Genomic DNA, 17045 nt, shown 5'->3' with positions numbered 1-17045 from the left:
TAAGTATGGTTGTAGAATGTTGTTTCTCACATTTACTGCGACTAGAGCCTTCAGAATAATCCTGTTTGCAATGTGTAAAAAATATTTATTTGTTCGTTTGTGAAGAATTACAATGTATATTTGAAGGATTTCAAAAATCTGATCCTACAGAGTATTGAAAAGTTGTGGGGTTTTTTTCGTCTACGATCCTACATGCGATTTACGTGTGTTGTATTTCACAATTTGTAGATCGCATTGGGTGTTTCGATTTGCCCAACAACCTTGTTAACGTAAAACTGCGAGACTTCCCTTCCATAGAACTGTCTCTATGTCGTCAGTTGTGCATATCCGCAGAAAGACCCGTCTTTCTGGTCGGTAAGGACTTTTGCGCATGCGTCAACGAAAGTGACGTCACAGCAATGGTTCCCAACACGAGCCACGGTTGTAAAGAACCGTGCTTAATCCATTCGGACCAAATGTGCGGCAACGGCTCTGTCATTTGGGCATACCATACAGGTAAAGAATTTTTTCTGTAACTTTATAACAAAAACAATCATTCAATCGATGAGTTTACATTTTTTGTATCCGTCTTTGACTTGTACGTGAACGAAAACTATCGAAAGCTTGAAGCTCTTCGCTGAAAATAATCCGACGTATCTTTGAATTTAACCCATTTATGCCTAGTGGACTCTCCCATCCTTCTTAATTGGATCAATTTATTTCCAAAACTAGGGATGTCTAGTATATTTATTTCTATATTTAGAATATTTCTTAAAGAACTTCCTTCAAGCAAACAGCGCAGACCCTGATGAGACGCCGCATCATGCACCTTTTTTCTAGACGCTAGGCATAAATGGGTTAAACAATGCGTCCACCCTGAAACAGTTAAAAAATGATGTTTTAATTATTGTTCCCTGTTTAGCATAACATGAATTTTGCATATTAGATAAAGAAAAAAGTCTTCTATTAAAAGGGGAAAACGAGCTTTCCTTCGCATCGAACTGCAGCCATCTTTATAGAACCGGTGTTCTGCTAGATGCTACGTACAAAATAAGGTCCGCTAGCGGAGCGTTTGTACGCCAGAGATGTGGATTTTCCGGTTAGCTTTATAATGATTAATATATAGTTTGGCAATCGAACGTTCATATACAAATGTATCCTTCATCTATGTAAGATTTGTTATTTGCTATGGGACCGAATATTTTCAATATTATTTAAAATAATTTGATTACTTATTTTTTTAATAGCATGTGCACACACTTTATTCATTTTAATGGATAGTTAATATCATTTTCCTCATTCACGCTGTCTTAATTTCAGACAACACAACATGTCCGCCTGGATGGTTAGGATATCAAGGAGCGTGCATCAAATTCAGCGACGTGTCTTTAACATTCAAAGAGGCTAGAAACATATGCGCCACGACCGACTCCTTTCTTTTTAATCCATACATTGATTTTACGACCAACTTTGTACAGGGCTTTTTTAACGAATCCGGTCTATTTGACGACGCGGATGAGTTCTTCACCGGACTATTTCCCGTGACGTTTAACACGTCGTACACTGCTTCCGATGGACAAGTTGGGTACACAAATTTTGCTAGTGAGACTGAAATTCCTGTGCTTGCAACAGCTTATAGGAAAAGTACACAACAATGGGTGGCTGGACCAAACAAAGCGCTCTTTGTATGTCAGCTAAATGAAGGTAACTTAAACACAAACGAAAAACTTTTTTATTCTTATCAACATGGATTGCTGTTGGTTTTCTTATGCTATAAACTGAGAAACTTTTCGGAAAATATATATGTAAGATTTCTTGTATACCTTAGTCCTTTATAGAATAATATCCTCTTTTTGTTTATAAAAAAAAACATAATGACAAGGTTGAGTCAAAACCTACAATTACCGCTACAAGTCGCTGTTATAATTAGGCTTTAGTTGTACTCAGGAATGTACTCTATTATGGAAACACCCACTAATCTATAGGCACGTATAGGCAAGAGCACAGCTGACACATTACAATCTGTCTAAAATTACGTGCCGTGTAATTCGTTATCATTTGAATGCAACTATCGCCAGTGGATAAAATAAGATTTTTTCGTTTGTACATACGGATTAGATTTTTTCGAAAGTTGTGAAGATTTGGTATAACCTATTTCTTGATAACGGTCTCTATAAATGTGGCTGAATAGATAATATTTGAATGCATTCATACATTACGGTTTTTGTTTCAAAAATAGATAACATCATTAATTGAGTGCGATATTATTTTTTTTTATTTTCTAGATACAAGTTCGAAAAGAGTAATTGTTACATTCAACGTTTTAGTATTCATTTTGAAAGATCAGCTTTAGGCTAATGTTTGCGAGGTATATATTAAATACTACATTTATTATGTTGTACATATGCAGGTTATCTCGGCTGCAAAACGATCACCTCTCCTCCTGATTTCAACTTCACAAAGATCGCCAATAATTCATTAACCCAGTGCGCACAGCTCTGCATCGGAAGCGAGGCCAACTACTCCGCTACGTCACGTGACACGTGTCTATGCTTCAATGACGCACCAGTTATGTCGTCTTCTAGCGGGAAGTGCAGCTTGATTTGCGACGGTAACCCCGCACAGATTTGCGGCGGAACGGACGGAGATAAACAGACGTTCAATGTTATAAACATAAGTGAGTATTTTCTTAGAATGTTTAAATGAGTGTACGTTTGTTGAAGTCTTTTTGCGTTTGTTATGGTGGTATTTTTTTATGTCAATTGAATATACATCTATTTATTTGTCACCTGTTGAAAAGTTGTACAGAACTGTAAACTATGTAGTTTTACTTAAAATCTTACATTTCTGATTTTGCTGTTTATAAGTTATTTCATCCATTTTCGTTATATAATTTCTTATGGTTGTTTGACCGTACATGGTATAGTTGTGTGTGTGTGTAAAATTCACGTGAGACCTTATTATGATCAGCATACAAACATAGCAATCAAGTTTAAATGTATAACCAAATTGGTTCCTAGTGATTCATTTATTCAAACATTTTTATATCAAGGCGTTATTACTCCTCTAAAAACTCATTTTTAATGACATCAATTCTTCGGACAGTACACAATTAGATTTTCAGTGAAAACTATTTTGTTTGTACCAATTCACTAAGAAGACACGCCGTTAAAACCTACTCCGTCATTCAAAATTTAAGATGTCGGAGATCGTGTTGTTCAACAATGTCGTTTTAGGCAGTGAATACATCGCTGTTGTTTGATATGTCAAATGCAGCTGTCTATCGAATGTATTTATAAAAGATGCCTTTTTGCGGACATTTTTTCTGATAACATTTTGAGAGTGAAGCTTTTACAGAAACATTCCAATCTTTCGCGAATTTTTACACCAAATGCGCTACAGAAAATTATATGCTAATATAGGTTGCGCTTACATATGTATGTCTCATTCTTTCAGTGCCATGGGAGGGGATAACGGGCACCTGCTCTGACGTCTTTCGGTTCGGAATGTCACATCCGGGACGCTACCTCCTGCGATACAACGTCACTGAGCCGTTTATCAAGACTCGGTGCTTCATGAACCGTGTGTACACGTTCGTTACGAATAAATGTTACGAATAACTAGTTAGAAAACATTGTGTAGTTTGTTCGAATGAATATATTGAAAGGTTGTATAAAATAATTACTTAATATATATGTCACCATTATAAACTCATATAACACGTTTTGGGCTTTAATGTTATAAATGAATCCATGTTATAAGAACTGTATGCATGTTATGTTTGTTTGCTTAAACATACAACCACATCTGCACGTTTTTGTTAATTTCAATAAATATAAAACACTATGTCACTGCGGTTTTTTTAAGTTATTGAGTTTAATGTCAATATGTTAATGTCATGTTAATGAATTATAAAATGGCAGCAATTTGTTCTAAACACAACATATACACAAGCGACTGAACAATCGCACATCTGTTAGCCTTTCTTGTTTTTCCGGTTTTAAGATGAATCATTATAGCGACAATATACTGTTTTTAAGACATAACATGGTAACTAACAGTTAGAAGTGTTCATATGTGTAAATTTATTCACTGTTGTTTCAGCCCCCTATCTGAGTCACGTGACTGACGTTAAATCGATATGGGCAACAACGTCGCTTTCCGGATACCCTGCTTCTGACGTCATGTAAATATTTTATATATTAAGTCGTTCAGCGACAAAACCTTATGAACGAACGAATATAATTTACCATGTATATGTTAAATAATAATTAATTATGTTGTTGTACACATATTATTAGGTTTATGTTAAATATTGGTGTAAAAACAATGAGTGAATTAACTTAAGAGCTTTGACATACGAGAGTTTTTGAAAGTCGTAACTGAACGGTCTCATGATTATATATTGCATGTTAGAAGGGCGGAATAAAAGATTGTTTACCCGATAAAATACTGTTGCTATGTTTTTTACAATGTTCATAATTATGTTTTAAAGTGATCACTTACTTTTGTTTGCTATTTAGCATAGGTTTTAATCTGTCTTATAAATAAGCAATACAGAAAACTTAACCCATTTATGCCTAATGAACTCTACCATCCTTCTAAATTGGATCAATTCATTTCCAATATTAGGGATGTCTAGTATTTCCTACATAAATTTCTATAAGCAAACAAACCGCATCATGCGGCGTCTCATCTGGATCTGCGCTGTTTGCCAATGCCTTTTTTCTAGACGCTAGGCATAAATGGGTTAAACTTAAAATCAATCTATTAAGATAATTCGATACTTCGTAGGCCGGGGTTTCCTTTACAGGTATAAACACGGATGGACTCACGCATGGAAACCGAAAGTGAACTCTACGAGCCAGTCTGTGACTATAATACTTGCAGACGAATACCTGATAACGTCCTTGACATTTAAAGGTCGATGAAAACTTTTCGAATGAGAATAAAATGTTAATTTATTTATATAAACCCATTTTAGCGTGTATAAATATTTGGAGTTGCAATGTTTTTATTTCGCGTAAAAAACTAGTGCCCTATATCATCGTTTTTTATTGTGCGGTTGATATAAACATTGTAATTATTAAAACAAAACAAACAAGGCCCTATAAACTAAATAACGAACCCGCCTAGTTTATACCGTTTTGTTATTTTCTACAAGGCATGCACACCTCAATCATGACGTCATTTTTGACGTCATACGGGCTACGTTACCGTGATCATCTCTCTGAGGAGCTGGTCAGCGTAAACGTCAACGAAAGCGCCAACGTACGTGTTAAATTTTATTGTTTTATACATGACTTCTCTGACTTAAGAAATCGAGTTTTCTTGGTATGACAGTATGTTGGTTGTTGTGTTTTTGGGAGTTTTCGTGTTTATTTTTTTAGTTTAACCAGTGATAACCGTATATATATTTTTTACAGATCTCAACAGGCTGCGAGTCCAGTACTGACCAGTGTTTGACCATCTTCACTGACCCCTTTGTGACCAGCGAGCTCCGAGTACAGCCGCTAACGTGGTCGTCTTCGATAGCACTACAACTGGCTATCGGCGGACAGAGATTCAGTGAATTTAACCGTAAGATCGTGTTAAGTACAATAATAGATATGTTTATCTGTAAGTTTTGTGTATTAACTTACAATGTTTGTGTTTTTAGCTCACCTGAGCACAACGTGCTCATGGTGAGCTATTGTGATCGCCTTTTGTCCGTCGTGCGTCCGTCGTCAACATTTGCCTTGTGAACACTCTAGAGGCCACATTTATTTCCGATCTTCATGAAACTTTATGAGAACATTTGTCCCAATGATACCTCGACCGAGTTCGAAACTGGGTCATGCTGGGTCAAAAACTAGGTCACTAGGTAAAAAAAACACCTTGTGAACACTGCAGAAGACACATTTGATGCCCAATCTTCATGTAACTTTGTAAACATGTTTGTCTAAATGATATGTTGGTTGAGTTCAGAAATGGTTCCGGTCCATTGAAAAACATGGCCGCCAGGGGGCGAGGCAGTATTCCTTATATGGCTATATAGAAACCTCGTGAACACCCTAGAAGTCACAATTTTTGCACAATCATCATGAACCTTGGTCAAAACATTAGTTTCATTGATATCTCGGACGAGTTCGAAAATGGTCCAGATCGTTGAAAAAACAAGGCCGCCAGGGGGCGGGGCAGTTTTCTCTATATGTATATAGTGAAAACATGTGAACGCTCTAGAAGTCACATTTTTGGTCCAATCTTCATGAAATTTGGTCAGAACATTTATTTCCTGGATATGACGGTGAGTTTGAAAATGGTTAGGATCTGTAAAAAAAACACATGGCCGCCAGGGGGCAGGGCAGTTTTGCTTATATGGCTTTATTTAAACCTTGTTAACACTCTAGGAGTCACATTTATAGTCCAATCTTCATGAAACTTGGTCTGAACATTTGTTTTAATGATAGCTAGGCTGAGTTTGAAAATGGTTTCGGTCTGTTGAAAAATATGGCCGCCAGGGGGCGTGGCAGCTTTGCTTATATGGCTATAGTGAAACCTTGTTAACACTCTAGAAGTAACATTTATAGCCCAATCTTCATGGAACTTGGTCCGAAGATTTATTGTATTGAATGCTTGGCTGAGTTCGAAAATGGTTACGGTTTGTTGAAAAACATGGCCGGCAGGGTAGCGGCAGTTTTCATAATATGACAATGTTAAAACCATGTTAACACACTAGTTGTAATGATGATGATGATGATGATTATTATGTTGATTATGATGATTATGATGATACTGGTAATGGATTCAGAAACATTAATGTCAAACCCAAATATCTAATTATAATAATTGCATTACTCAAATTAATTATTGCCGTTACTTATGATTGTTATCTATATCTTTGTAGAAATTTAACATAGTTGTAAAACCAATAAAACAACAAGTGTTACATATGAATCTTATTTGACTTTTCATTCACGTATCCTATGCTACTCTGTATAAAACTCATTTATACCTGTGCTTGCATTGTTGCCAGGTGGTAATTGTGTAACACTCCTGGAAATTGACCCCCATTAATTGGTCACTTTCACCAAAGACCTTTGTGTTGATGTCAGATGGAAACCATTCATAAGATACATAAGACATTACAACTTGAAATGTTTTACTCCTACAATTTTCAGTTAGTCAGTAGTTTGTGTGTGATTATGAAAGATTTGTGATTTTAGCAGGTTTTATTGTTGTTTCAATTGGAAATATCAATGCACGGTGAGTCCTAAAATTGTTCCAATTGTTTAAAAACACTTCGTCAAAAATGTGAACAATTTGGTAGTAAAAAAACAACAACTTATCACATCTTTTAAGAAGCAAAAACACCTGTTTGAATAAAAGTTGATTTGCATTTGTTTTTGCAAAAATAATATGTTTATGCTACATATTTTTTGTGCATTTATATTACAAATAGTTTGATAGTTCTTTTGATATGATACGTTTTCAAATGTCTTGTGTGTTTACTTCTATATTTGCACACATTTATAACAATAAGAAAGATCAAGTGATGTTTTGTACTATAAAAGAAGATCAATATTGAATTTCTAGTAGCTGTACATATTCTCATACTCATTTACTTTTTTATAACTGACTTTGATATATGAAAACAATTCAACATATTTTATTTAATTATGCAAAGACTATTTTATAAAAACACAATCTCTTGAACAAATACGGTTGTTTTCAATATCTAAAAGTGTTTTTGCTAAACAGATTGTAAACAGTCATCCCCTTTAAGATGCTGAGATGCTTATCTCATGATCTCGAATTTGGACAACAATTCGTTGAAAAATGTACTTCCATTTTCTTTTGCTGATATTCATTATTAAATTACTGTCCTCATATTGCTTTTATCCAAAATAATTTAAGCTTTGTCGCAACGGGTAACAAATGTCTAACAAAGGTCTATTTGAAAAAAATTAAACACACACTCACAAAACTACTGATAACGCATATATGTATATATCTGCCGAAACAGGAAACCTCTTGTTTGCGCAAAACAACGTTAACAACCCTTGTTTCCTGGATACGACGGTTGAGTTCAAAAATGGTTTTGATCCATCTAGTAACATGACCGCCAGGGGGGGGGGGGAATCATTTTTCTAATATTTATATACTGAAAAAGCCTGTGAACACTCTAAAAGTCACATTGTTTGGCCAATCATCATGAAACTTGGTCAAAACATTGGTTTTATTGATATGTCGGATGAGTTTGAAAATGGTCGATATCAGTGGAAAAACATTGCCGCCAGGGGATGGGGCAGTTTTCTCTATATGTTTGTAAGAAGCATTTTCCTTATATATATTTTTTTTAAATCTGGATATTAAAAACATGGCTGCCAGGGTGGGTGGGGTAATTTTCTATATAGGCCTATTGTGAATACTTTGGAACACCATATTTTTTAAGTCAGTCTTGTCATACTTATCATTTGAAATAATTGCTAAAGAGTTTTAATCTTTGTTTCTTTCCATCTAAGTCTCTCACGTGAGCGACCCAGGGCCCTTTGGGGTCTCTTGTTCATGGCTTCGCGCCTTCTTGTATACTAGTTTAGATGGCAACTGTGTTGTGTTATTTCAATATGTGCATATGTTTGTTATGATGATTTCCTTAAACAACAATTTGCATATAAATTATTAGGAACGTGTTTCTCACACCTATATTCTTTCACAAAAGTAGGTATGCTTAATATGTGCACATGCCTTCACGAGAGGTCTTGGTCACAAAGTTCACCCTGTTACTGAATCATTATAAATCCTAGTAAACCAAAAAACATGCATACTTTCGACAAATCATTGGTGTCGTGTTCTGAGAAAACTGGACATAATGCATGTGCGTAAAGTGTCGTCCCAGATTAGCCTGTGCAGTTCGCACAGGCTAATCAGGACACTAACCGCTTTTATATCATTTTTCGTTTAAATAAAAATGAAGCAAAAATCCAATTTATGCGGAAAGTTTCGTCCTTGATTAGCCTGTGCGGACTGCACAGGCTAATCTGGGATGACACTTTACGCACATGCGTCAAGCCCAGTTTTCTCAGAACACGACTCATTGTATTACATTTTTCAAGATAAGGCCTTGCATTGCAGACACTGAGACCTACGTCGGGTGTCATCCGGACTACGGCAACAAGTTCATCAACACCAACAATGTGCTGAATGTCCCGACATGCATTGCTCTCTGTAAAGATACACACAAGCAGCCGTTTTCTTCTATAGGCAAGTACTTTTACACCTCATTTTGAAATCAAACAATGTTAATTTTTCATACAAGTGAATATTAAGAAATCAGAAACAAATGAGCGTTATGGTGGTAAACTGTTCAGACGTAAACGAGCATCACTAATCCCAACGTAACTGTTTGCTCTATCGCTCAAACATCTAATCCCAACGTAACTGTTTGCTCTATCGCTCAAACATTTGGAGCTGACGGACCTTTAACGCGAACGCATTTGGTAAATTAAAGCTGAAATTATGTCTGTTACTGAAATTAGGAAATGCTTGCATCTTGCCATGTTTTTCGCTACAAATTAAACAACATGCAATCTATATATACTTTTCTTGAGCAAAGTTACTGTTTTTTCTTCAGAATATGTGTAGTTTGGTAATTAATATTGTTAATTCCGGCTATTTGATGATTTTGCTAACAGGAAGACACATTTATAGCTCTCATTAAAGTTTTGATGCGTTACTTTTAGATGTAAGCGGGAACTGTTGGTGTGGCACAGTACATGAATTAGGCTTTGTTGAGGAAGACAACTGCGCTCTGAACGCTTCTACTTCCCGTCGTTTTGGGACCGGACTTTACCGCGCTCTACATAGGACTTACCGTAAGTTGAAGCTTTATTGGCCTTGAAATAAAGCGTATCGTAAAACCTTGGCCGCCAGGGGTCAGCAGTTTTCATTATTTCCTTACGCGCCTGAGTCTGCATTGTGTGTGGACACAGTGTGTGCTCCAGTAATGCCACCCAATTCACTTAATTGACTCACGTAAATAGGGACGAAATTTAAAATAAAGCTGCAATGACCAGCTTTTTCTAGTTTTTACTGAAAGATTTTCATGTTATTTTGTCTTGTTTTTTGGTGGTTGGGGGCAGAGTCCTAGGTGAAAACTCCCTTTATGAATAATTGAATAGACTATGGCATGTCCATATGCAGTCAATATGACCTCAATATGAGCTAGTCCATCTGGGCATGCCGATATACAGCCCATATTGGACTCGTATGGATTTAATATAAGCTAGTCCATATAAGCTGGACAATTTGTTGTAATCGCGATTCTGACTTAACCGCGAATTTTTGCTCATGACGCATGATTGTTTTTAAAGGAATTCATTCCCAGTTTCAAGTTTTTACACATACGCGTGTATTAAAGTCTCTAGAACGCTTAAAATCAAAGAAAATTTCGTTAAGTTTTTTGTAAAATAAAGTAAACACCTAAACAATCAGTGTTCCTTATAGCAAAAGCCACAATTTCGACGCTAGATGTGGTATGATTACATAGATTTTTGTAGATACAAAATGCTCGTTTTTATTTATTTGTGACAACAATAAATTCCATGTTAATTTCCTGCGAATATATCTTTTCATACGACACATGAACACTAAAATCGTACCATGTTAAAACCATAATAAAAACGAGCATTTTGTATCCACAAACATCTATTTTACCAGACCACGTCTGGCGTTGAAATTTCGAAAATGGCCATAAGGAACAATGATTTTTAATTGTTTAGCTTTATTTTACAAAATATTTTACGAAATTTTCGTTGATTTTGAATAGTAATGTTACTTTAAAACTGCAAATAACCATATTAATTTTGTTCAACGTGACAATCTTTAAAATAACAAAACATAACAATGCTCTAATGCCGTAGCTAATGTGGGTATCAGTTTTCACCTTGTAAGTCCTCACGTGACTTGGCTGTTTAGATATCATCGTGTAGCCTCTCCTTTTTTGCAGACAAACATTGTGAGGATCCGGATATAAAGGCTGTTTACCGTGGCAATCTGACTGCGGTGAAACACTACAGCGGAAGTGAGGTGCACATGTTTATGACGTCACTTAATTACACATGTGACGTGGGATATGAGGCATCGCTCGGAGTGACTGTTCAGCAGTCATTTTGCAGACAGAACAACACGTGGAGCGCGCTGAAGAACTGCACGAGTAAGTTGTGGAGGTATCCGTATCGGGCGCATAGTCGGTTAACTATTCTGCACTTAAGAATAAAACATACACGAAGATTTAATAAACTATATGTGTTGTAAATGTGCTGTGTTGCAGAGTTGGTAAAGTCGTTAATAAAAACAAATATACACACACACACACATATATATAATAATATATATAACAAAACAAATGATGCAGATGTAATGATGTTTGTATTATTAAACTCAATTTATTACGCTTTTGACAATAATAATATTCGTTGATTTTCATGTCAAAGGAATAAAGTAAACGTGGTTTAATTTCTTAGATGAAAACTAAACAATCTTTGTTTTTTAAGCGACAAACGCACCACGATTTCTTGAAAACTCAGTACAGTATATAAACTCCCTTACAATCTTATTCACATGATGCTGATAGAATAAATTGTGAATTTATACAAGGTAGTTAAATAAATAAACATATCTATAAAGTACTTACTGAACCGATAAACTTTTTTAAATTTTAAAAACTTAAATCGTTTAAGGAACAAAATCAACCAAGTGTTATTCGTTCTTATAAATAATGTATCCTTTTCAATTGATGATATAACGCTTGGCTACACTATGTACATGCATATCCTGTATTCATTTTCTAGTCATTTCTTGCCCATCGTTTAACGTCACCAACGGAAATGTGACGTTTACGTCACTGACGTACGGTAGCCAAGCGGTGGTAGAGTGCGAGCAGGGATTCTGGGCGGAAAATGGCCAAACATCGATGTCTGTCACGTGTCAGCACAAAAAGACGTGGACGATTGAGCCCACTTGCGCAGGTTAATGTGGACAATGCTTTTCACCCTTGGCGCAATCATTTGAATGGTTCCGCGAAAAAAGGTTTTCTTGAATCAAACATGGAAACATTTAATTTGCACGGGCAATGCTCTTTTATACAGAAATAAATAAAAGAAAACAAGCAAACAAATCGATGTAAACCAATATTTTCGACCACAGACAGCGACTGTAAACGCAGATCCTATGTGTTAATTTTAATTTTTTTCTCAGAATTATGAGAGAATCAGTAAATGCATATAAAGATTGCATTATGATTGTTAAACTAATTATAATAGAATTACAATTGTATCCACATATGTTCCGTTTGAAAGAGAATTAATTCTTCATTCCAGTCGACAATCTGAAGAAGAAGCAGCGTCGCTTCCTCATCAAAATGAGCACCATAAGAAACGCTTCCGGTGCGGATAAGGAAGTAATGGCCAGAGGGCGCCTGGACTGCGCAACGAAGTGCGCAAGCGACTACTATTGCAGGGGAGCTAATTTCCGCGAGACTTCCGGCTCTGGTGGCGCCACGGGCACCTGTCGTTTATTTTTGAACGATACGGACGGAAGTGACCTTTCAACCGACCCTGAATGGAAGTATTTAGAAGTTATGTAAAATTGGATTCGAACCAGTTACTTTACTTATTGTCCTGACAGAAGACTAGTGTGAAGGCAATTTAAGACTGTGTTTCGCATAAGTTCATGTTAACATAACAGACTATTATTGTTCGAAGAAGGTATATATACTAAAAATAAATGTCTTTTTAAAAAGGTATACGCCATTGATTATGATATGTCTTGGTGAAAGATATCAATTATATCAATGAGGTCAAATATTGTGAACGTCTTTGTCTGAGCAGTTATTAGCTGCATCAAACCCACATCAATGACAGGCTGTTGCGCTTGATTTCGTGAATTATTTCGCAGTATAAGATACTTTTGAACATACATCTACATATGAAACACGGGCATACACATGAACAATGAAAATGAAATAAAAACATATATTGCACAGGCCTCATGCAAATCACCAACATATAACTCAAATATTTATACGCAAGTTCTTCGAACAGACCTATATGAATGGTTAGCTGTGAACCGTAATAACACATTCATAAACGTAGACAAAGCCCAATTCAGATTTCTTTACGTTTTATTTCTGCTTATGAACACAACACAACGTTTTCAATTGTTCGAGCAATATTCAAGATAAAACGCAAAGACCCGTAACGGGTCCCCGCCCGCGACAGCAAGCAATAATGCGCCTTCCATGTTCGGCTGCGCTCCTCTGACTGCCTTGTTAATATAGATATAAACAAGGAAAGCTTTGATTGTTACGTGAGCGATTCTGTTTGGTCGTGTAAAATCACGTGTGTGTGCAACGTAAATATGACGTATGCAACGGACACATAACTAATACATACGGAATTGACCGAAGATTTACACATAAGGTAAGAAAATATTCGTGCCAGGTACTTAGTGACGTTTGATAACCCGTGGCTATTGAAATGTTAGATCTAGGTGACTGCCTATTTAAGATTGTATGAAATTTGGTACAAATTTCGATTATTCTGTAAATTCAAAAATGCTCAAAATGTGCGTTATGTTACAGCCGGACATTTCTATTATATTCGAAGTTTGGATAGTTTTCACTAAAATCATTACTTTCATTTATTAATGCGGCGTATTAGCAGGAAGATTTTATTGCACAATTAGAAAGGTCGAGTCAGATGAAAACTTGGTTTAGACAGCTACGCCGAAAAAGAGACTTTGTGAGAAAATCGTACCTACATGCCGCAATATGCTTATGCATTTTGAAGATGCAATTATGTTCACCATTTTTTAGACTTGTTCATAGTATGCAAAAAGAAAATTTTCAAAGAAATTCTTTTTCGTATGTTTTCTAAACAATGTTCGCATTAAACTTACACTAAAGTCAAAGTTACATGTTTATAAAATAGGGTTCTTTAAAATGTCATAAATTTCGAAAGCTTCAATGAAACAGAAGTATTGCGTTAGTTTTGGCTCCTAACGGTGTCGGATTAAAATCCCGGCGGATGCAAACAACTGTTTTTGTTCTTGTCTTTATAACAGAACTAATCAATATGTTTTAAGTACAATCATTAAAATAAATTATTAAATATGCAAGCATCTATGAAAAAACGTCCTTTTACGACTACTGAGCGATCAGTCATTACTGAACCGGTTTAACTGACGCGTTCTGTTATTCATAATTATTACTAAACCTGGTTCACAGACGTGTTCTGTTCATCTTAATGCTAACTTCACATTGTTCACTAACGCGTTCTGTTCATCACAATGCTTATTAAACCTTGTTACCTGACGTGTTACGTTCATCACAATGCTTACTCAACCCGGTTATATGAAGCGCTCTGTTCATCATAATGCTTACTAAACCTGGCTACCTGACGTATTATGTTTATAATAATGTTTAATAAACCTACTAAAACAATTTGACATCGGACAAATCACATCACATTTATCTGGTTACCAGACGTATTCTGTTAACTATAAAGTTTACTAAACCTGGTTCACTGACGCGCTCTGTTCATCATGTTTACTAAACCTGGTTTATTGGCGCATTTTGTTCATCATAATGCATACTATACCTTGTTTCCTGACGTTCTATAATCCACATAGTGCTTACTAAACCTGATTATACACTGTGTTCTGTTCATTATAATGCATACTATACCTGGGTGCCCGACGTGCTATATTCAGCATTGTGCTAACTAAACCTGGTTATACATTGGGTTCTGTTCATATTAATACTTACTATACCTGGTTACCTGACGTGCTATATTCAACATAATGCATACTAAACCTGGTTATACACTGTGTTCTGTTTATTATAATGCATACTAAAACTGGTTGCCCGACGTGCTATATTCAACATTGTGCTAACTAAACCTGGTTATACATTACGTTCTGCTCATCAAAATACTTACTATGTCTGGTTACCTGACGTGCTATATTCAACATAATGCTTACTTAACCTGATTATTCATTGCGTTCTGTTCATTATAATGCATACTATACCTGGTTGCCTGACGTGCTATATTCAACATAATTCTTACTAAACCTGGATATACATTGCGTTCTGTTCATCATAATGCTTACTATATCTGGCTGCCTGACGTGCTATATTCAACATAATGCTTACTAAACCTAGTTATACATTGCGTTCTGTTCATCATAATTCTTAATAAACCTGGTTATCTGGCGCGGTCTATTCATCATAATTCATTCCAAACGTAGCTACGTGAAGCGTTATGTTAATCATAATGCTTACTAAACCTGGTTAACTGACGTGATATGTTGATCGTTGTAATTGTCTGTATACTTAAGTTGAAAGTTATTAAGTGTTACTACACTGAAACCTATTTAAACCTATTTAATATTATTTTGAATTGTAGGTTGGCATGCCTTTGACTTGTATAAGTATTAGTGTATCAATTAATTGAACAACCTGCAATAAAACTTAAGTTGAACTTAAATAGAGCATTAAATTTCACCCTCGAATATAGTACCCTACTACGCCCCAGGAAACCCGATACCTTGCGGGTCGTGTAATACCATAGGGGACAGTGTTGTGCATTTTGGCATGAACTTACATAGGGTAAGTAAATTGGAAAAAAGTCCAATTTGAAACAACTGTGTATTAACATTGATAACAAAGGTATTGGCCTACATGTAGACAAAATCCAGACAAATTTTCTTAAAAAATGAGCGAAATGTGGCTCCCTGAAGTAGAAGATCGGGGAAAACGGGCCATGTTCAGGCATTAAGGGGAGGCAAAACTGCTTTAATTTGCAAGCCACTAAAATAATTAAAGGATTTATACAAACGTTCACATGTCTGCCATAAACTCTCAGCAGGGTTTCTCCAGAAAACTATTTATTGTGGAGAAATTTGCGTTTTTAATGACCATGTTGGGAAAACAAATTTAACATTGATACCATCTGGGGAAGACCAGGAAACCATATGTGGGCAGTGACTTTTAAATTCTTTTTCGTGACAAACCTAATTTTCAGCCATTTTAATGCAATTTCTTTGCTTTGTAGAGGCCTGTAGTAAGTGTATGTGCGCACATATGCATACAAATTTACTTTTAATGCTTATTAATACATTCAATGATATTATTTGGCTTTCATCCAACATCATTTCAGAAACTTGAATCCTTTGTCTTATATATAATGTGGTTATTCAATGTCCACTTTAGATATGTAAAGCTGATAGTTTTATCTTAATAACTAACTCGTTTGCCTGTTTGTGCTAAAATTACATTGTATCACAATGCTAGTGTTGCCCACCCCACCCCCACACACATTATTATACCGCCACAAAGTCTGTTTGGGGGCTATATAGGAATCAGTTTGCCCCGACCGTCCCTGTCCCAGTATGTTACGTCCGTCCCGATTTTTTGTCTGTTTGTCTGCCCGATTTATTTTCATGAAATAAATTTTGAACAAATGACATACAACATTCAAACTTCATATGTTGATGCAACCTTATTAGCTTTATATATATAATTTAATTTTACAATTTCATATCATAAAACTTATCAAAAAACAAAACATTCAGGGATCATGAATATTACAGAGTTAGTTACATGACTATGATTAAAACTTTGTGGTTACCATGGTAACCATTTAAAAATTAATAAATTCATGCAGTTATTTTAAGCCGTTATTGTGGAATGAAATATAAATCATTAAAAATGCATACTGTAATAAAGTGAGTATAGGTAAAATGTCTTCAACATTCAAACATATTATATCAACATGAGAGCTATTGTTACTCTAAAATCTATCATTGTCATTGCACAAAATCAAAGACTGCTTGTGATTGTACATTTGTTACAGCAACTAGCTGTAATATGAGCTTTTATTAGTCCCATTTTGGTTGGCAACTTGCATTATTACATCTGCAAGTGGGATAGACAGGAATATTTGCTTTTGCACAGTTTTCCATTGCATCCTCTTAATATATCACATGCATTTAGCAAACATGCTTAGTGTTTTCTGGTGGTGTGG

At 35.6% G+C, this 17045-nt stretch overlaps 1 protein-coding gene across 1 annotated transcript in view; it reads left to right on the top strand.

Annotated features, from left to right (window-relative positions):
* Nucleotides 1–12761, top strand: part of LOC127838249 (uncharacterized) — a 57130-nt gene extending 44369 nt beyond the window's left edge. Inside the window, exons 20-33 of the mRNA XM_052365872.1 lie at nt 229–495; nt 953–1078; nt 1300–1683; nt 2390–2656; nt 3436–3561; nt 4084–4165; nt 4793–4902; nt 5144–5250; nt 5406–5559; nt 9094–9216; nt 9696–9833; nt 10967–11173; nt 11811–11987; nt 12339–12761. Coding sequence (XP_052221832.1) covers nt 229–495; nt 953–1078; nt 1300–1683; nt 2390–2656; nt 3436–3561; nt 4084–4165; nt 4793–4902; nt 5144–5250; nt 5406–5559; nt 9094–9216; nt 9696–9833; nt 10967–11173; nt 11811–11987; nt 12339–12604 — 2534 coding nt within the window. The 3' untranslated portion in view covers nt 12605–12761. The remainder of the gene's footprint in view (nt 1–228; nt 496–952; nt 1079–1299; nt 1684–2389; nt 2657–3435; nt 3562–4083; nt 4166–4792; nt 4903–5143; nt 5251–5405; nt 5560–9093; nt 9217–9695; nt 9834–10966; nt 11174–11810; nt 11988–12338) is intronic.
* Nucleotides 12762–17045: the final 4284 nt, after the last annotated feature.

The sequence above is a fragment of the Dreissena polymorpha genome, chromosome 7 (assembly GCF_020536995.1).
Source record: "Dreissena polymorpha isolate Duluth1 chromosome 7, UMN_Dpol_1.0, whole genome shotgun sequence".
Classification (NCBI taxonomy): Eukaryota; Metazoa; Mollusca; class Bivalvia; order Myida; family Dreissenidae; genus Dreissena; species Dreissena polymorpha.
This window is presented reverse-complemented; position numbering and strand designations above follow the sequence as displayed.